The 21901-nt window shown below is 41.6% G+C and overlaps 1 protein-coding gene across 1 annotated transcript in view; it reads left to right on the top strand.

Moving 5' to 3' along the window:
- Positions 1 to 2121: 2121 nt before the first annotated feature.
- The window catches only part of LOC134077883 (NACHT, LRR and PYD domains-containing protein 12-like), a 67536-nt gene continuing 47756 nt past the window's right edge, over positions 2122 to 21901 (top strand). The window contains exons 1-6 of the mRNA XM_062533525.1: positions 2122 to 2245; positions 11522 to 11582; positions 16293 to 16350; positions 16482 to 16781; positions 17213 to 18809; positions 21064 to 21237. Coding sequence (XP_062389509.1) covers positions 16323 to 16350; positions 16482 to 16781; positions 17213 to 18809; positions 21064 to 21237 — 2099 coding nt within the window. The 5' untranslated portion in view covers positions 2122 to 2245; positions 11522 to 11582; positions 16293 to 16322. The remainder of the gene's footprint in view (positions 2246 to 11521; positions 11583 to 16292; positions 16351 to 16481; positions 16782 to 17212; positions 18810 to 21063; positions 21238 to 21901) is intronic.

Genomic DNA, 21901 nt, shown 5'->3' with positions numbered 1-21901 from the left:
ATGACAGTCATAGACCTTCCAGCACCAGGCAGAGAAGAACTCTTCGATTGGATTCAAGAATGGAGAGTATGAGGGGAGGTTGAGTACAATGAAGAGTGGGTGATCTGTAAACCAGTTGCGGACCAAAGCAGCACTATGGAAACGAACATTTCGGCTCAAGTCAGGCTGAACCCGTTGATCAGCTTTTAAATTCCCACAGGGTCATTCCATGGTTGATTGCATGGTCCACTATAGCAGCCCTGATGTCATCAGTAATTCTATTTCTTACTCTTCTTACCCCTCCTCTTCCTCCTCTTGCTCCTCCTTGTCCTTGTCGTCCTCTCACTCTCGCTTCTTCACCTCCTTGTCCTCTTCCTAGATCTCCTCTAATTGTCACTCTTCCTGCTCCCTCCATTGTACTCCACACAGACATCTTACCTGTGCCGCATTTACACTGCTTAGGCTGATTGCAAAGTGAACTAATTATCTAAAACAGTTTTCATGATGTGACAGTCTGCCAGACAGTTGGTGTAATATTATAAATAATAGCTATACGTGTGGTTTGCTAGGAGTGTGAATTGAATGTAAAACAGCTTTTGTGTTTAAAGTAAAGGAGTGCTGTGCAGTGAACTGCTAACCTGACTTTCGCCAGATCCTTTTAGTTCGCTGAGCTTCACACAAGGATCTGTGACTGAACGATAGGAGATGTATATTTCAGAAGGCGGGGCCTTGTAAAAAAAATCCTTGTATGTGATTGGATAAACCACTTGTCCGTTACCTTGAATGACGCGCTAGGCTACTTCAAGCTCTTGCCAAACCCGGTCGGAAGAAGAGTGAAAACATCCTTGCCACCAATAAATGCCTTCAAAACCATTAACTGTAGCAGAGTCAATGTCAGCACAAGACTCCTTGGTGCGCGTCGCCATTGTTGTTTGAATCAGACAGTCACTTCGGCGCTACGTCACATCTATGAAATCCCCTCCGGCGATCCTGATTGGTTCATTATGTTTTGCTCCCGAGAAATAGTTTGCTATAGCCTGATTACCATCGACTTTCAAAGGCTCTGCGAGACTTTAGTCTGACCAACAGCCTGTGCTAACACGGTTTCTCCAAGCGCTGGTTGACCCGCCTCCTTTAAGTGCCTCGATTTGCTACTGGTCGATGTCAGAAAGCGGTTTGCCGAGTTTAAACCAATAACAACACTCTTTCCGCTGCCTTGAACACGCCTCTACCCAGAGCCGTTGGAGCTGCTCAAAGTTGATTGGTTCTCGACCAAAGGGGGCAGTTCCGCAGATTTCGGGAACTCAGAAATCCTTCCCGATTAGCAGTTGACCAGACCAGCGACAGAAACAGCCTGAAGGCGTTACGTCACTGGGAGGGCGTGTCAGGCTAAGTTTGCTATGCCCTCGAGTCCAGACCCTTGTGTGGAGCTCAGCGAAACGCCTCTGGTGGAGCATGGCGGAACTACATGAATTGCACCTACAGTTTTGCAACGTGTGTGTTACAAAAAATTGCAAAATGAGTGCAAAGCAGTGTTTGTGCTTTTAGTTTTGCAAACTCGCTATATGTATTAATAGTTTAAGAAATTGTGCTACAAGTATCATGATTAGCGCATAAGCATTCAGAAAAAACTGTAAAGGAGGATATATCTGTCCCTCTAGTGGTTGTTTAGGGACTTGCAGAGTGTGTCATTACACAGCCTAATGCAAGTTTACCAGCCATTCACACTTGTTACAAGGCTTATACAGTAACCCGACGTAGAAGCGAAGCAATGTTTAGTGTTTCAGTCATAAGATCGGTGACATGAACATGCATTCTTTCATATCTGAACATCTTTCTCATGTATAGTGTACACACATACGCAAAGCATACACGCAACTTACACTCACAACCACACACACACACACACACACACACTCAAGCAGTTCCTATCCTATCATCCATGCTTTCCCTCATAATCACACACACACCTGTATCTCTGTGTCCTCTCAGCTCCTGAGAATCTGTCCCGACACGCAGGGCTCTGCCCCCTCACCGCACACAACTACATTCCTCTGATCTACAACTCTGATCTGATTCACTGATGACCAGCTCCTCAAGGGAGAGAGAGAGAAACAAGAAAGTGTGAATAAAAGAGGTGTGAGAGTGAAACTAATAGATTGATAGAGAGAACGAGAGATCGAGAGAGAGAGAGAGATAGTGCAAACCAAAGAAGAGGAAAGAGACACTTGACTTCTTGAAGGTTCCATTGTGCATTTTTACACAGGTAAGCGTTACAGGCATTTGTACTGTATATGTGAGTGTGTGTGTGTGTGTGTGTGTGTGTGTGTGTGTGTGTGTGTGTGTGTGTGTGTGTGTGTGTGTGTGTTCCTTCTGCCTTATCTGTGTTGAATCCTCCCTCTTGCATTAGTGTGTGTGTGTGTGTGTGTGTGTGTGTGTGTGTGTGTGTGTGTGTGTGTGTGTGTGAGAGAGAGAGAGAGAGAGAGAGAGATGTATTGCTTTATATGTGAGTGATAGAGCCAGTGTGTGTATGTGTGTTTTAAGTGGGTGTATGTGTATTTATAGTAGACATTGCAGTCCAAGTGTGCTACTGCCATTACCAGCCATTACACACACACACACACACACACACACACACACACACACACACACCTGGGGTGTGGCAGTGGCAGAATGTTACATATTCGCTGTGCCATAAGGGATGTGTGGATCACAGCTTACCTGCCTGGGAGAATGGCTGATCATGAAACACCTCCACAAACCTCACTAACCTAACAAGGAGCGGAAAATATCTAATGGAGATGATATGGAGACTATATAAGGCAAAACAATATTGAGTGACACACCAAATGACACCATATTATAGCTATGATCACATATGTACTTTTTGCTGTTTTGGTTATGGTTATGGTCACTGTACATGGCAAGACATTGTGGAATTCTGTAAACAGCAGTGATTTTCAGAGGTAGCGTGTAGAGGAAGGGAGGGGGTGATCCACCAAACGTGTGAAGACGTGTCAAGTGTTGAGCACAGACAGATCAGATCAGATCAGAGCAGGACAGAATTAGCGTTTGTTTTGTAAACTTTTAGCCCACTGTAAAATTAAGAATTTATTCCAAAAAAGCTATGATTAAAACACTTTTTTTTCATTATAACACACACTTGATCTATATAATTAATAACAATGATTTAAACAATAACAACACTTTAAAACGTGCTGTTTGTAATGGGCCTACAGTACATGATCACAGGCCCGGCCCGCCAGGGCTTGAGGAAAGGGACTTGAAATTGAAGAGAATCCAAGCTCTTCACAGGATATGTCTAGTTGCCCACTCCTCTGGGTGTGTATGTGTGCTCATAGTGTGTGTGTGTGTGTGTGTGTGTGTGTGCGCGTGCGCGTGTGCGTGTGACTTTAAAGAGTCACTTCACCCCATAACTCCACCCACTTCACATTTCTGAAAACGGCTTTCAAAATGGGTGAGACGTTCTGAAATTTGGAGAGAGAGTGCAGCACTGCTGCAACCAATCAACCATGGTGATTTCGTGTCAATCTGGAAATGAGTGCTGCAGATTATCACAGGTAGGCTAATCAGGGCAGCAGGTGTTGGGGCGTTTCAGTCCTAATTTGTAACGACCCAGTGACGTAGTGTCGGACTAGAAGTGCAGGACAACGTCAGCATTCCAATAGTATTTTGGACCAACATGCCATGGCATGTTTTCAAACGGTAGTATGCGCGAGAGAGCAATATCTCCAATAGGCCTACAAAATCAGACGAAATGTTACTTTTGTCGAGAAACACGATTTTTGTCAATATTAACCCTGGTAATAGTACAGTTCACCACTTATGAGTAATTTCAATCAATCAACAGCTCAAAAAACCTATTTTAGGGTGCAGTGACCCTTTAACATGGTATCCGCCGTTCATTCCGACATACCAGCACTCCGACATTGACGTCCAATTGTCGTAGTGGAGGCATGTCTCTTTATGGGAAAAAGTCCCACCACTCCGACATTTTTTTTTTCATGGTCGCAGTGGCGGTATTTAACTTTTTTTTTCAAACAACGTGCCATTCCGACATGAGGTCATTAATAGGCTATTAATGTCAGAACTATAGGCTATACAATTGTGTAAAATAATAAAGATTCACATTTAAAATGTCATTGTGAAGACTTCTTGATATGGTTATATGTGTCGTATATGTGTTGCGTGCGCGACTCGGGGAAGTGAGAGCAGTGTACATGGTAAGTTGTCATTGTTCGCGTACTAAGTGGAGCTAAATTAAGTTATTATTTTGATTTCACTTCGTCTGTTTTATGGCCTAGAAGGTTGTTTTTGGTATCTGTGGATAGCTCTAGCTCTCCTCTTTTATCTGACATGCAAGCCATATCTTTTTGACCACGGTTTCACGAGTAAATCAAACGCGGTAGCCGAAATATGACATTCTTATTTGTTTGTCACTTGTATAACACAAAAGGACGGATGTGTTTGGTATCGATAGAAAGCTCTGTTTCTCTTCTTTCATTTGATATGCGTGTCATGTCTGTACGATGCCTGGTCCCGGAGTAATTCAAGCGAGAGCAGTGGCTGCATGGGTGAACGCAGAGCAATATAGACTGTAAATATGATATACTTTGATTTAAATTCATGATTATATTTTATTTTCATACTTGATCGTACAGACACGTGTCTAGTCTCGTTGGAAAGCCCCGGTTCTGCCCTTTAATGCAATATAGGTCTCGATGTGACTAATAATCGCGGAGCAATGTAACATAGAAGAATGGGTGTGTTTTTTGATGCACTTTGCGTCCGTCGGGCTCATAGGGTCCGTTAAATTGACTTGGAAAAAAATAGGATTTGTAAACTGTCGGAATGGGGGTACTAAAATGTGTCGGATTGGCAGCATGTCGAAATAGAGGCATGTCTAAATGGAAGCATGTCGTAGTGGTGGCATGTCTGAGTGGCAGCATGTAACCCTTTAACATAATGCTGTGTTTAATTGGCGTTCATATTTGCAATTAAGACCTAAAATAGCCTACAGCATAAACATATGGGAGGAATAGCCTATAGAGTGTTAAAGTGCAGTGGAGAGTAGCTGCTTGAGCAGAATAGCAGCACAGTAGTAGCCTATTGCAAGTTCACAGCATGACTGCATTTTTAGTCCAAACAAAGTGCCGTTCGGGGTGCGTTTCCCAAAAGCATAGTTGCTAACTAACATAGCAACTAACATAGTTGAAACTATGTAAGTACGACACAACTGTTTCCCAAAACGTTAGTCTGAACTATGGTGGTGGAACTTATAGTACGATGCATCGTTGACCTTCGTGGGTGTTTCCCAAAAGCATAGTAGCAACGAACGTTCGTGACCACCATCGTAAAGTTGTGTAGTTCCAACTACACCTCTCGACCTGTGGTAAGTCGGCCCTTGAGGTTAGTAAGTACATGACATGCAGCGGACTGATGGACATGGAGCCATCATGGTAGCCAACGATCCCACTAATATTTACTGTTGTAGATTATATTGCCGGAGGCTATACGCGCACAACATTACTGGAGGACATTATGGGGTACAGTGGAAAGTGAAATGTTATGGAGTTAGCCTACTACACGACAACAGTGCGTGGTGAGGTACTGTGACCGCAGTTAACTGTGTTGTTATTATTCGTGAATTTGTATGTAGCCTAATGCTAATGTGTTAGCGTGGTTTCTTTCGAACACCTTACGTTATATTTACTGGTGATAGACCTTTTGAATGCTAACGTAAAGTGTCATGTGAGCCTGTAATTGTTATGAAAAGTTAACGTTACATTGTAATCGTATGTTAACGTTACATTGTAGTCGTGGTATGTTAAGAGTCTTTGGATGGAGCATGACTGTGTAATCTATGGGTGCCTCTCATGCAGCGTTTATACATTGTCCTCCCTCGCTCCTCGGGCCTCGATCCTCACTGATCTACATAAAGAAAGATAGAAGAAGGGCTAGACTATCCCATTGTTGCCGCTCCATCATTCTTTATGGAGATCAGTGAGGATCGAGGCCCGAGGAGCGAGGGAGGACGTAAACGCGGCATGAGAGGCACCTTATCTAATCTTTCTCGTTGAATGAACACCGTGCAGTGGCGTAATGAATAGAGAGTGAGCTTTCACGTTGTCGAAGTTACAGGTTCAAGACCCATGTGGAAGCTACTAGTGTCAATGTCAATGTCAAATTTATTTGTATAGCACGATTTACAGACGGCTGAGCCGCACCAAAGTGCTTCACAGTAAAGTGCAAATATGCAGAGAGTAAGTAAAAAGAGACACACATTTAGTTAAAAAGATAAAATGAAACAAATAAAAACAAAAGGAGAGATATCAAAAGGTAACCATGGGACACTGTAAAACAGGTGCTTAAAAGAAGGGGAACCCTAATTAAAAGCAAGTGCAAAGAGATGGGTTTTTAACAGGGATTTAAAACTGTGCACAGACTGGGCCGCTCGGATGTGGAGGGGGAGGCAGTTCCAGAGACTAGGGGCAGCAACCGCAAAGGCTCTATCCCCCTTTGTTTTTAACCTGGTCCTGGGCACTTCCAGTAGCAGCTGGTCAGCTGACCGTAGTGCTCTGGAGGGGATGTGGTGATGGAGGAGATCAGACAGGTAAGTGGGGGCCAGACCATGGAGGGATTTGAATACAGTCAGTAGTAGTTTGAAGTCTATGCGGTAGCGGATGGGTAGCCAGTGGAGTGATGCAAGGACCGGGGTGATATGTTCTCGCTTTTTTGTACAGGTGAGTAGTCGAGCAGCTGAGTTCTGCACTAACTGTAGGCGGCGGAGTTGAGATTGGTCAATGCCGGTGTAAAGAGCATTGCAGTAGTCCAGTTGTGAAGTGATGAATGCATGGATAACTCTCTCCAGAGCACTGCGGGGCAGGTAGGCTTTGGTCTTGGCTAGGGTTCGTAGGTGGAAGAAGCTTTTCCTAACCACTGCACTGACCTGCTGCTCGAACTTGAAGGCACTGTCAAAGATCACCCCCAGATTTCTGACAGAGGGCCTGATGTTGGAGGCGAGAGGGCCCAGGGCATCGGTGGAAAATGCTGGAGAGGTTTTGCCAAAGACAATTATCTCTGTCTTGTTCTCATTTAAGTTGAGGAAGTTTGCACCCATCCATGCCTTGATGTCAGCCAGACAGTCAAGCAGTGAATGGAGCGCAGCCTGCCCATTGGCCTTTAGGGGGAGATACAGCTGGACGTCATCGGCAAAGCAATGGTAAGAGATGTTGTGTCTTGCCAGGATTTCCCCTAAGGGTAAGATGTATAGGAGAAATAAGATGGGACCTAGTATAGAGCCTTGAGGGACCCCACAGGTGAGGGGGGCAACAGAAGAGATGCAATCTCCGAGCTGAACAGAGAAGCTCCTGTCAGCCAGATAGGACTGAAAGAAATTCAGGGCTGTGTCTTTGATGCCTACACAATGTTCAAGCCGAGACAGCAGGATCCCGTGATCCACGGTGTCAAAGGCTGCTGTCAGGTCTAGCAGCACCAGGATCACAGGGCTACCTGAGTCAGCGGCTAGGAGCAGGTCATTTAGCACTCTCAGGAGAGCAGTCTCTGTGCTATGGGCTGTTCTGAAGCCGGACTGGAATTTCTCAAAGATGTTGTTGTTGGTAAGAAATGATTGCAGCTGGACATAAACTTCTCGCTCAAGGACTTTAGACAGGAAGGGTAGTTTGGAGATTGGCCTGAAGTTTGAGAGAGTAGAAGGGTCCAGGTTTGGTTTCTTAAGTAATGGCTGCACCACAGCATGCTTGAAGGCACCTGGGACACAGCCAGTGGAGTATGCTTGTGGAATGATGGTGGTTTATTGGTGTCTTATTATCCACTTAAAGTGTAGAAGGTAGTCTTTTAATCACTGTACGTTTTTGACATTTGAACATAGGTCAATTATTTTAAATGATTAAATGATGTAGCTACAACATAGGCTATACACAGCTGTCAACTTGAGTAGCCTCTTGCTTGGAGAACTTTAAAGAGCAACTTTCAAGTAATTGTATACTTCATTTGAGGCTCGTTGGATAAGTGAGCATATTGTGTATAGTTGTGTGTACAGTAACAGTTGTGCAGTGGTTAGTGTGAAAACATGACATGAATTTCACTAATTTAACTTCTTGCTTTTGCTTTGTGACCTATATTTTGATGTCATGCCTCATGAGGAACATATGTGAAACAGGGGTCCAAACATGTTAGCAACTTTTTCCCGGCATGCTTCCAGGCCATCAGGAAGGTTTGCACTATAGCTGTTGGAATGACCTCTTCCACCATCATCATCATCATCTGGCAGTGGGACGTCATCCTGAAGGGCCATGTCATGCAGTTATGGCATAAAACCCACCACTGACTTGGGTGATGTCATCTGGTGTAGTCGGGAAGGTCGTCCTGTCAGTGAGCTGCAACAGGATCTGTGTGACCACTGTCACAGCTCTACTGACTGATGCCTTGCTTAGCCCAAGGCCATGCCCTAACACCTCCAAAAAGCTGCCAGTAGCATAATGTACATAATGATCAACATGTATTGCACTGTATTGCAATTACCCTTCATTGATTTCACACACCTGTTCTAAAAAGAAAGGCATGACTTGTCATGTCATATGTATGTAGTCCATACATTAATGTCTCAGAACTGTGAATGATCATTATGAGCTATATGGAGGAGGCAAGGGGACATCAGAGATGTTTCATTGCAGGATGTGTTGTTTTCTGGGGGCCCATCTACTACATGGCTTATTCTACTTCAAACAATATGCAGTATAGTTACATGTCTAGGTTTCAGAATTCAGGACTATTTAGTTAACATGCTTGTGTTATCATAGGAGGTTGATGGAATAAAGTAGGTGTTGAAATGTCAGTCCACCCAGGGAATATAGATATGCTTTACAGTAACAGTAACAGTAACAGTATAGACTTTGCTACTATCTCAGCAGCAGAAAGGCAACAACAGCAACACATACAGTAACACTGTGTGTGTGTGTGTGTGTGTGTGTGTGTGTGTGTGTGTGTGTGTGTGTGTGTGTGTGTGTGTGTGTGTGTGTGGCTATGTTGGTGCAGCTGACACAGCTCCTTCAACGCTTTGAGCAATAGTATGCCTAATATTTGTGATATATATATATATAACTTCATAACTGAATTAATAATAATCATACAACATTGTGTCTGTTCATTTAAAATACTGTGTGATCACATGCTCAACATTCTACTATATTTATTCTGCTCTACTGCTAATACACTGCACATATTATTTTCTTTTATATTAGTCTAATCCACCTTCTGTAAACCAACTATATACTGTCTACACTGCACTATATTTCTTGTTCTGTCTATGCACCACCTACACTTTGTCTATGACACTATATTTTCTCCCCACTTCTGGTTAGATGCAAACTGCATTTGGTTGTCTTTGTACTTGTGCTCGCCTCAACGACAATAAAATTGAATTGAATCTAATCTAATCCAACCATGGCAGTTTTAATAGAACATAATGTAATTGTTTTAATTTAGCCTAGGCCCTGGACAACAGACCTAGGCTCATGTTGGCCTATAAGGTAGGTAGTAAGCATATGATTAAGGCTCCAATTATTAACACCAGGACTATACTTTGCAATCAATAGACCTTTTTAATTATTGAATGAAAATCAAAATTCCAATATCATTTAGCAGAGAGCAATGTCTAGGATTGAACCCGTGACCATGGATTACGCAGTGCCAGTGTCTATCCATTTACGCCACCGTATGGGATTTGTTGACTTGCAATCGGCTAATGATTTATAGCCCAATGTATTCGGTGTGTTTCAATAAATGCGTTACTTATTTGTTTACATTTCCTCGGTTTGTCGATTTGAAGGCTTCACTGATTAAGTAGCCTAACCTAAGATAGCCTACTTTAAATAAGATACACACTGGGGTTATTATTATTCATTTTAGCCCATGACTATTAGGCGATTATTAATTATCATCATCATCCATAATAATAATGAAAACATAGCATAGGCCTATTAAAAATACTAGCTCTTATAATAGCTTACACATTATTTTAATGATTATTATTTATGATAGGCCTATCATAAGGCTGGGCCCAGGAGTGTAGGCTACAGAAATCATAACTTATGTCAGGGAATGTTAGCCTACAATTTAGACTTCATATGCGTTCGGCTCTAGCCGACAGGACCCGACACGCTCCGAAAACATCTGCTACTATTGAAGTCCGAACTATGTTGGTAGCAACCAACTTGGTTCAAACTAACAAAGTACTATGTTGGTAGAGCAGTTTTGGGAAACAGTCGTAACTTGGATGTTGGTTAGTTGAACGATGCATCGTACTATGTTGGTAGAAAGCTAACCTACGTAGTTGTACGGGCCACAGTTCATTAAAATCCTAACAGTGGAAAGTAGCCGTTCAGCATCTTGCTGGATCTGGAGCGGAGGTCCCATTGTCTTTTCTCGGGGGATAGGCACTGATGATCTTGCTGGCTGTCTTTACAATACGGCGTGTGGCCTAGCGGCTGGAAACGTTCGCCCACATGATGAACACGGAACAAGTCAAATCGGAAGTAGGGGAGAGCCGGGTCAATTGAAACGCGGGACGAAAGTAACACAGCGATTTCCTCGAAAACCATGCACATCTGAAATGTCATATGTCGTCAGTTTGTTCAACACACAAGACTTGCCAACCACGGGAAATCTCGTGCCATGACGTCATCGAATTCCAACGTTATCCCCGCAAACCTGTTTTTGACACCGGCAAGTAAAATCTTATGTGCGGTAATTTTTTTGTGATCACAACTCGTGTTTATTGTTTCATGCAATGATCACATGACCATACGAGAGATGAATCATTACTTAAACATGTCTGAAAGTGTTAAATGTCAGCATTTTGAGGTTTAGAAGCAAAATATGTTTAAGTGTTAGTTAGCACTGTCGGGACGATTGAAACAGTTGTTTCAATCGTCCCGAACTATCAATGCAAAAAAAAAAAAATGTTTCAAAATAAAAGAGGAAGATCAATTGTGAATCCCTCAACAAGGCTTACAACGGGAAATAAGTAAATTAGATGGAAATGTAGTCATCAGCATGGTATAAAATGAAGAAATGTGAGTTTAATCAAAACGCGTATCTCGACATTGACGCACATGGAAAAATAAATTTTTTGACCTACTTATATTTTGAAGAATCAGGTGAAATTTTAGCCATGACAAGTACAGAGGTATGTTGTTAGGTATGTTTCATAAAAACTAGAGTAAAGTGAATGGTTTCTGTTTACAATATGCTGTTTCATTCGTCCCGCACATGTGTTTCAATTGACCCGACTGGGCGGGTCAATTGAAACAAATGACAACTTACGTTCAAAGTTAAAAAACAACGCGATCACTCAAGGTGTATATGAAATTACACTGGTAACTAAGAGAGGACACATGTGAGTTGTTGATCATATGACAACATTATTTGTATCCCTTTCACCTGTTCTGAAAAAGACGTTAAACTGAAAAGTGTTTCAATTGACCCTGCTCTCCCCTAGGCTACATCTGGAGAGACATCGTCGCAGAATCTGGTGTTCAGCCAAGACGATTTACATGGATGTAAGTAGATGAAGTGAGTTAAATAAACGGTTCCATCCAAATTAGCCTACTGAGAAGTGTAAATTGATGTCGGAGACGTCATGGATTTGCTCGTTGACTATAGGCCTACATTTCAGTCAAAATAGGTCTAAATGTGCCTTGTAAAAGAATCTGTCGAATGAATCGATAAACTGAAACTAAACCTAGTTGCAAAATAATTAGTTCGGCCTATCTATTGGCTATTAGGCAGCCTTTTTAACAATAAGCTGCCTTTTAATGAAAACGTAGCCTAGAGTTTACAAATTATTTACCTTAAGCAAATGTCTACATTGTGTGGTTATAGCGGATAGACGGATGCAAAGCGAATGCAGAAGTGCCGTTCACCCTGTTAGGAGTTGATGAACCACTGAAATGATTTTGGAATCATTTTAAAGTAGGCCTACAAAAACTCTTTAGTGTTGCTTTAATGTCATGTTTAGGCTACATATAATTATAACCCGATTCAAAATAATTAATGTATTCATGAATAAGCCCTAATTACAGAAAATGTGATTTTTAAAAATGTATTTTATTCATTTATTTTTTTGAATCAACTTTCCACCTGCAGCATTTTGTAGCCTATTAACCTTTTAGACTCCCCCACTGAACTGAAGTGAAGTGAATCCCCCACTTTGCTAAAAAAAAATGGGTGGTGTGGGTGCAACTAACTTTAGACTCTGCGAGAGATTTCCGCCTTGCTAAAGATTGCTTGTTCTCCCTTTTCGACTCTAGGCTTTTGCTCTGCGAAAAAGAGGAAGTAGTGAGTTTCGTGTCTGTTGCAAAGGCCCCTTTTCGACGTGTTTAGGATGCACGAAAGGAGTGATACAAGGAAGAGGCTCTCTCCGTTTATGAATCAAAATCCTTAGTCAGGAGTGCAGGTCAACAAGTAGAAATGATATGGAAGGCTTAGTTAAATCTCTATTTTATGCTCCCTATTCCCTGCATTCGTATTTGTAGTGCGACTTTCTTGGTAGGGACTGGGCTATTTATTGCAGAAGCTAATCTGTGTTGGTTCCTAAAAGTCATCCTATGGTCACAAAGGCTGTCGTCAGTGGAGGGACAAGGGGACCTAGCTATTTATCATAGTCACAGAAAGATTCAACCAAATCTAACTTTTTTAGTGACAGACTTCTATGATGTAGCCTAAGACATGGCTATAGTAAATCTAATTTGGAATTGGGAATTCAGATAATATTCACCTTCTCGTCAAGAGGGTTTAGAACTGGGTTTATGGGGGTCATAGTTTCCTAATTGTAAGTTGTGTAACACGGCTGGGGGAAACAAGTTCCTTTATCCCACCGGAAATTGGTTAACCTAATTTTACTCACAAATATGGATTTTTTTCAAGGGTGAATCTGTATAACACGCATGGCATATAGGCCTAGCAGATTTAATTGTATTTGTAATCATTTGAGCTCTGTTTTTACATATTAGTTACTAAAAACAGATTTCTGTATCTTTACTTGTGTGATATGCATTTGGACCTTACAAAGGCCCCTGAATTTTATTTCACACAAACAAGCCCGCTTAATAAAGTCCGGTTGGTTTTGTGACCGTTCAGTGCAGAGGACTTTCCTTCCTAAATACACAGTTGAGTTAGCTCCAGTATATGTCAGTGCATTGCGCAGTAAGTGTTTGGCCATTAACGATGTCTAGAAAGTAAGCCCTCAAATGGACAACTTACAAGCTTCCTGCCCGGTCTCCTCTGTAGGCGTGCAAGAAGTTCAGCATTCTCGTTTACACAGGGCGGCAAAAAACACGAAAAAAGGACCCTGCTGCCTTTTAACAAGGAAGTCGACATTAAACCAACATACCATAAACATTTTGGCATCATTCCCGGGACACCGTAACACCGGGGCACATGAAACTTGGTGGGCATGTAGCCCCAGACAGTAGACTTTTACGGAAAAATGTTGTTTCCTTCCCGGGGTCCACTCCACCCCCGGACTGGCCCCCCCGACACCCAAAAATTACAGTTTTTCCTCAACTACCTGAACCGTGGCACCGAGGATGACAAAATGTTTATGGTATGTTGGTCTCAAGAGCCCACATCAACTTAGCTTTTAACCAGTCATTTGTGATTTGCACCCCCATGGTAAAAAATGAAAATGCAATATTATATTGCTTCAATCTCCCCTATCTTTGGATGAGATGTTATGAACTGCACCAAATTTCATGTGTATGATTATCCTGATATCCTCTGGGAGTATGGCAAGTTCCAGTGGAATTCCATCCATGGGGGGCTATAAAATAAATGAATTTATGTGTACATTCAGGACTGTATACCCATTGGCCTGTAGATGGTGGTATTAAGCGAAGGGTTGCTCTGGGTGCTGGATGCTACGGTCATACACACACACAAACATGCAGGAATACACACACACACACACACAGACACACACAGACACAGACACACACACACACACACACACACACACACACACACACACACACAGACAAGCACAGGCACATGCGCACACACACACACACACACACACACACTCGCACACACACACAGACACATACAGTACCTACACACACGCACCAGCACACACACATATGTACATAAAATGGTACACAAACACGCCCACACGCATGCACACACACCCTCACACACACACACACACACAAGCAGGCAAGCACTGACACGCAAAAGCAAGCGCACACATGCACACACTTATTTACACACATAAAAGTTGCAGTAGGGGATGGAGTAGACGATGGAAACAAAAGCGTGATTGATATTTGCGGAGAGAATGTGCAGGACTGAGCGGCGGTCATATTATGTATCGCTTTGTGGTACATACAGTTATTATTTATTATTCTTAAAGAATGTTATTCATCTAAAGGTTCGACTTCTGCTTATTGAGTGTAGTGCCCCCCCCCCCCCCCCCATTGCAGACTTTCACATTGCATGTTTGTTTGTAATGGATGCAAAACAGGCTTAGGCTATTCTGAATGTCCATGGCGGGACGAATTAAGCTGAAGTCACGACCAATAAACCCCATGTATTCCAAGTAAATTCACTCACTATATTTTATGCAGGTGAGACATTCAGCAGTTTTAGAAAGATGCTAATTAATTGGGGCTATCAGGTAGGGGGTAGACTAGCCTAGAGTTTTGTGATAACCTAAGAAGACTGACGGCCTGTCATAAACATTTTGTACTATAGAAACATTATATCTTTGGAAACATATTATTCTAGCTATAGAAATGGCATAGTACATGGTATTTCCATAACCACGAGATACGCGATTCACGATGACTGCAATGAGTCAACATTCCACGTAGCAGCAATCCATCAGAAATAGCCCAACACCTTTGCAGTATCATTCATGACTGTCAAATACTGAAGTTGTGGGAAGTGTAGGCCTACATAGCTTAAACTGTATGTTTAAACCGCAAGTTCGAGTTCAATGTCAGCATGTTGACTTTAAAGTCGACACGTCGAGATTAAAATCTACATGATATTTCAACTTTATTCTCGAAATTTCGAGTTTAATGTCGACATGTTGACTCTAAAGGGATATTCCACCATTTTTTGAGTTTAGCCCATTTTCCACATCCCCTCGAGCAAAACAATTGATATCTACCTTTTTCCCGTTCATCCAGCCATTCTGTGAATCTGGCGATACAAATTTTAGCTTCAGCTTAGCATAGATCATTGAATCGGATTAGACCATTAGCATCTCGCCTGCCAGCATCATGCTTAAAAGTGACTGTCACTAAGATTTTCCCATTTCATTTTCCCATTTAAAATGTGTCTCTTCTGAAGTTAGAAAGTGCAATAAGACAAACTGAAAATGAAACCTGGCGTTTTCCTAGGCTGATTTGACATGGAACTACACTCTCACCTGGCGTAATAATCAAGGAAAGTTGCAAACGTACCATGGGCACAGTGATATCACGCACCACTTCTGCTTGTTGCCTATGGGGACTATTTTCAGGTGCTGCGTAATTTCACTGCGCCCATGGTACATTTGGGTACGTTTGGTAAGTTTGAGTGCAATTCCATCTAATATTTTTGAGAATTCTTCATGTTTAATCCTGTTTGTTACACATGCTTCAGACATGATTTGTGTTTGTTTCCCATAGGCTTAACAAAGCCAATCTAAATGTGGAGTCTGGCCGAGCATGTTCCTTTAATACAAAAAGTTGTGTCCAGATTTATTTGAACAGTGACATTCATCTAGGCTACAGCCTACAATTTATCATAGCCCTAGGCTACTGCTATAACGCATGGTCATTATCGGGAAATAGGCCCTGGATGGAACAAGACCGGTTCACCCTGTCGGGACCTATATTCCATTAAGGGATAATGTAGGCCTAAACGCCGGTCATTAAAAATCAATTGTTTTGCTCAAGGGGAGGGGGAAATTACCCTAATTCTCCAAATGATGGAATATCCATTTAAAGAAAGAAAAAGACACATGTTTTCAGCAACCGCTACACAGTCTCAGTATTCATCTCAGGATGATATCTGTAGCCTGCAGCTGCCTTTCGTATGTTCACACTTGACTTGTTTAATGATATATAAGAGAGAAGATAATGTGTATTAAAGTTATCAGCTGACCTCCTAGGGCCAGCATTCAAAGTACAGAAAACTAGATTAGACATCTGTTGAACTTTTCATCATGATTATTATTTCAGTTCAGGCAATTCAGAGCTGTTTTATCTTATCTTTTCATGAAGTGATATTCACAGCCCCAAATTACCTCAGCCATGGCCAGTTTGGTACCAGAAGATCAAGGTACGTTTTTATCCCTATTTCCAATTTCTTTGATCTTTTAAAGACTAGCCTTACTGTTGTTTAGGCGGATACATGGAGAGGCACTAAAGAAATCACATCGCTACTTTTTATGCCATTTTCTTTTAAATCAGGTCAAGAGTTCTTCAGGAAACACAAGGGGGAGCTAGAGATGCGTCTTGGTGTCCTTGCACCTCTTCTGATCGACCTGGAGCGTTGCCGTGTTCTTTCTCGTCTAGAGAGGGAACAGGTGCAGAACAAGCAGCTAACCAGTCAAGAACAGAGCCATGTTCTTATAACAATGCTGGAGAAGAAAGGCCCTGTGGCCCAAAATAAGTTCTATGAGGCTTTGAAGTCTCATGACCATCTTCTGGTGGAGGATCTTCAGCCTTCAGCACCAACCCCAGCAGTGCCTGAGCCAAAGCAAGGAGGAGGTAAGGACCTACTGTATGTCAGGTGTTTGACCACTGGGTCAAGTACCATATATTAACAATATGTGTGTGTGTGTGTGTGTGTGTGTGTGTGTGTGTGTGTGTGTGTGTGTGTGTGTGTGTGTGTGTGTGTGTGTGTGTGTGTGTGTATTTACATATTACAACAGTTTATTCATGTAATCATTGGATTTTTGAGCTTTAGGTATGTTAGACTTGGAGATTGATCATGTATCTTCAGTAGCACATATGAATTTGTTAAAGAATGCAACATGATTAAAATGATAGGTGTACATCACAAGTTTAGCTAAAACTACATTCACCCAAGAAAGGCAAAGGAAAGGCAAAAGTAGAATGCTACACTGATGATGGTGATGATTATACATGTAGTAATAACCATATAAGGTATACATTTCATTTTTGTTGTCTTCACAAAGATGCGGCAAAGACAGTTACAAAATCTTCACTGAAACAGAAGCTGCAGAACCATCTAAAAATCAGGTTTTCTACTGTAAACCAACATGATAAAAAGTGCAATGTACAAGACATGTACACTGATCTTTACATCGTAACGGGCCGCACTGGAGGAGTCAGTTGTGAACATGAAGTGGCAGCAATTGACATGACACAAATTGGGGCTAAACCAAGCTCTGAAGATGAACAAGTCAAGATGGCAGACATATTCAAAGCCAAATCTTGCAGCAAAGTTTTGACTTTGGGAATTGCTGGTGTGGGAAAAACTGTTTCAGTGCAGAAGTTTGTCATGGACTGGGCTGATGACAAATCAAATCAAGACATAGACTTTGTTTTTGTTTTTTTATTTCGAGAGCTAAACTTGAAGAAAGGAAAATACTTCAATCTTTTAGGTCTTCTTTTGTTATTCTACCCTGATCTCAAAGATATGAAAACAATCACAGAATTCAGTGAAAGCAAAGTTCTCTTGATCTTTGATGGTTTGGATGAAAGCAGACTCCAGCTGAACTTTGAAGAGTGGACCTCTGAGGCTGACAAAGAATCTTCTCTGGACATCCTCATATCAAGTCTCATTAAAAGTATGCTACTGCCCTCTGCACTCATCTGGGTCACAACCAGACCAGCAGCAGCCAGTCTGATCCCTGATGATCTCTTCAACTTGGTGACAGAGGTGCGAGGATTTAATAACACACAAATAATCGACTTCTTTAAGAAGAACATTAAGGATGCAGCAAAGGCCAACAGTATCACTGATCATATCAAAAAGAACAGAAGCCTGCACATCATGTGTCACATTCCAGTATTCTGCAGTATCATAGCGAGCGTACAGGATGAAATACTGAGGAATGAGAGCAAAGGAAAAGGGGCCAAAACGCTGACGGAAATGTACACACTGTATAGTGTATCTCAGATCAAAACAATGAATGAAAAATACAAGGCCAAGATGAGTGCAGAAGAAAAAGGTCAGTTGCTTGTTAAGCTTGGGAAACTGGCATTCAAACATCTGGAGAAAGGCACGCTGATCTTCTATGAGAAAGACTTGACAGAGTGTGGTATTGATGTTACATCTGGAACATTGAGGGCTGGCCTTTGTACACAGATCTTCAACGTGGTGAGTGCTTCAACTGGAGAGGAGCTATTCAGCTTTGTGCACTTAAGCGTACAGGAATTCTTGGCAGCTCTTTATGTTCTTAAGAAAAATTCAACTCACTGGGCCAATCGCCCCTTAGTGAATACAATGAAGAAGACCAGCTGGCTGTCCAAACACTCACGGGTTCACCTCTACACATCTGCTGTGGATGAAGCACTGCAAAGCCCAAATGGACATTTGGATCTCTTTGTGCGCTTCCTTCTTGGACTGGCTCCAATGTTGGAGCCTAAAATCCGGTCACCACTGGATCTGATTCTGCCACGTTTATACATCAGAGAGGAGAGCATCAGCAAAACAGTTCAACACATCAAAGAGAAGATCAGGGAAGACATCTCATCAGAACGGATCATCAACCTCTTCCACTGTTTAAATGAGCTTGGGGACAACACACTGGTTGAGGAAATCAACAGGTAACTAAATAACAAATAAGTTCATTTTGCAAGTTTCAATGCTAGTGTTCTAGCTTTGATTAAAAAAAAGCTTATTGTTTACATACATCTAACTGTTGTGGTGATAGGACTGATTGTGAAAGGAAAGGAAAGCCTGGGAAAGGGAATGATTGTGTACATAAAATGAATCCAATCAAATTAATATAACTCAATTATATTCATTTATATTGCCATAATACATTTTGCTATCACTTTGAAAATGCTAAAAAAAATGACTGACTGTCATATGTTCTGACACTGATGTGAAGTCAGATTGATGATTGTAAACCTCATGCAGGTCAATGTTTATTACCCCTCCATCATTTAATTAGCCACTAATTACAGCGAAGGTGAGATCACCTTCATTTGCATTCATCTGGATTTAAGCCACCTCTGAGTGAAACAGTGTGCCGGGAATTAAAATCCGGGATGGGCAGGGCATTTTACTAAAATCTGTTGATTTGACATGGAATGACCCTGAACCATATGGAATAAACCAAATAATGGAAATGTAAGCCAAATTAGCTATGACCCTGGCTGGATATTGACAGTTAAAGACAGTTATTGAAGCAACACAATGCAGTCATTTTACTGTAGGCTACATGAATGGATCCATCCTCATTTTAATGTTAACCAACTGACTTATAAACAGAGTTGTGTCTCTGAACCCAGAACTAGGGTGACCACCTCCAGTCAGACAAAATGTGGGACAAGTAGCATGGTAAAGAGGGACAATGTGGGACAGACGCAATAACTTTAAACTTAAGATATATTGCCAACATTTTTTTTAATCTACCGACATAAGATTAAGACACTACCTAGGCTAAAAGACAAAACATTAATTTCGCAACATCTCATCTTTATTGGGACTATCAAAATTGTCAGCTGTCCAAGGGACCAGGCATTATGCAGCTGAAAGAATGCACTCAGTGAATCAAATTCTTAAAATCCAAAAAAAATATTAGACCCACCTAGCCTAAGTTCAACCAAATATAAGGCCTAGTCTATAGCCTAGTTGAGGCTTGCATAGAAAGTTGAACTATTTCAGTGCAAATAGGTAAACCAGAATCTTTTATGATTTGCATGTTTCTTTGATGTGTTTTTTTTCATCGGGGCTTGTTTGTCTGTTTGCTTGTCTGTTTGTTGGTTCGCAAGATAACTCAAAAAGTTAAGGATGGGATTTTCAGGAAAGGTCTGAAATGACCCACGGAACAAACGATTAAATGGGAGTTATCCAGGAGGCGGTTGTGTTTTCGCTTGGACTATAGGTCTGCGCTCTCGGAGTGTTTTTTTTAGTTTTGTAGGACTCACTTGCACCATGTCGCTTCACATCGTATTCTTCACCATGCCCCAGAGAAAAACGCAAATGCAAAATGCCCTCTCTGCTTCGCCGTCTACAGCTCTTTGCCAAGAGTATATGTTGCGGTCCATTCGCTAAAAGTGCATCTTCTCTTTCTTGTGGCCACACTGGCCATGTCTGCTTAACCTGACCGAAGAGCGCGCTCTCCAATTTGAGATCTTTGACAACGTTGAGGAGGCGTTCGTGCACCAGGCAACAGTTTGATTGACGTACGACTCAGCCTATCGACTACCGATTTTATTGCTCTCCTTTGAACTATTGGACGTAAGTTAACACTACGCCTGTGGGCGTATCTGTGTGTTTATTTTCAATTGGCCAGGGTCGAACGAAAAAGCGGGACAGATGCTCAATTTGCGTGAGGCGGGACAAAGGGTAAAATTGCTGTACAGTACAACGTAAAGCGGGACAGGTGGTCACCCTACCCAGAACACCTGCTATAACATTGTAACGCTGTTGTTGCGATTCGGGACATGACCCTTTAGATAGTGTTTTTTTTTTTTTTTTTTTTTTTTAAAGATAAACCGAGCACCCCCTTGGTACTAAATGGGTACCCACTACCAGTAGGTTGAACATTTACAAAGGGGGCAGTTCATGTTCCTTTAATGTCATGAAATGGCTCCTTGTGAATTAGTCAGTTCCATAGTATGTTGTACTACTGTACAATCATCAAAATGCATCAAAGTGTGAAATTTATGTCTTAGGGAAATTAATATCCAGTGATTCTATTCGCAGCTAGAACAATTTCTTCTCATGCACTGTTCTTCTGATTTTAATTTCAATAGAAAGAAACATTGCAAAATAATGTTACTTTGAATTGTTTTGATGAGAGGCGTGTTGAAATCTCAGAAATAGGACAATATTGTGTTTGTTACTTAGGTACATAAAGTCAGCAGATGAGGAGAAACTGACTCCAGCCCAGTGTTCAGCTCTGACTTATGTACTGCTGATGTCAACTGAAGACCTGGAGGAGTTTGATCTGAAGAAATACCTGAGATCACAGGAAGGGTTCCGTCGAATGCTTCCTGTAGTGAAAGTGTCAAGAAAAGTTTGGTGGGTATGAATACAAATTTATTTAGCAGACTAATTTTGTATATTAACCCCTTAGTACAGAAAAATGCTGTCTTGCTTGGTTCTACATAATAGACAAAAAAATAAACACAATAGACAATAGACAACCTTTTGGCGACATTAGCTTAATTCCAAACAAGAAGTCACACTTTTTTCATTGTTTGGCTGGTCCTGCGACTTATAGTGAGGTGCAACTAGGCTTGTGTAATGATGGCTGCAAAGATTATGCAGACTGTTATGATTGACTGACACGCATGCACACACACACACACACACTTGATGCTTTAGGCTATAGTCTTCTTAATGATTGGGCAATAATAAGACCACACTTTAATAGTGGTAGGTGTAAACCAGGACATTTTAGCACCCCGACAGGCTTTTTTTTGCCAGGCTACAAGCTGGACTTGGAAGGAGGCCCCTTAGTTAGTGGAAGAATTTGTTCACCATGTGCTCACTTGCTAATTGCTGTTGCCTTAGAAACTAGATTTGTTTTGCTTTGTAAACAGGTACTGCAAGGACTCAAAAGTAAGGGACAGGTGTATTTAGTTAAAATTAAAAAAAAAAAAAAACATATCATGATGAGTAATGCAAATTTTATTTGAATATGATCTAGAGTAATAAGTCGTTGAAACTCTGTCATCTGAAA

Source organism: Sardina pilchardus, chromosome 1 (assembly GCF_963854185.1).
Source record: "Sardina pilchardus chromosome 1, fSarPil1.1, whole genome shotgun sequence".
In the NCBI taxonomy this organism is placed as follows: Eukaryota; Metazoa; Chordata; class Actinopteri; order Clupeiformes; family Clupeidae; genus Sardina; species Sardina pilchardus.
Note: the sequence above shows the minus strand (reverse complement) of the source record. Positions and strands in the feature narration are given on the sequence as shown.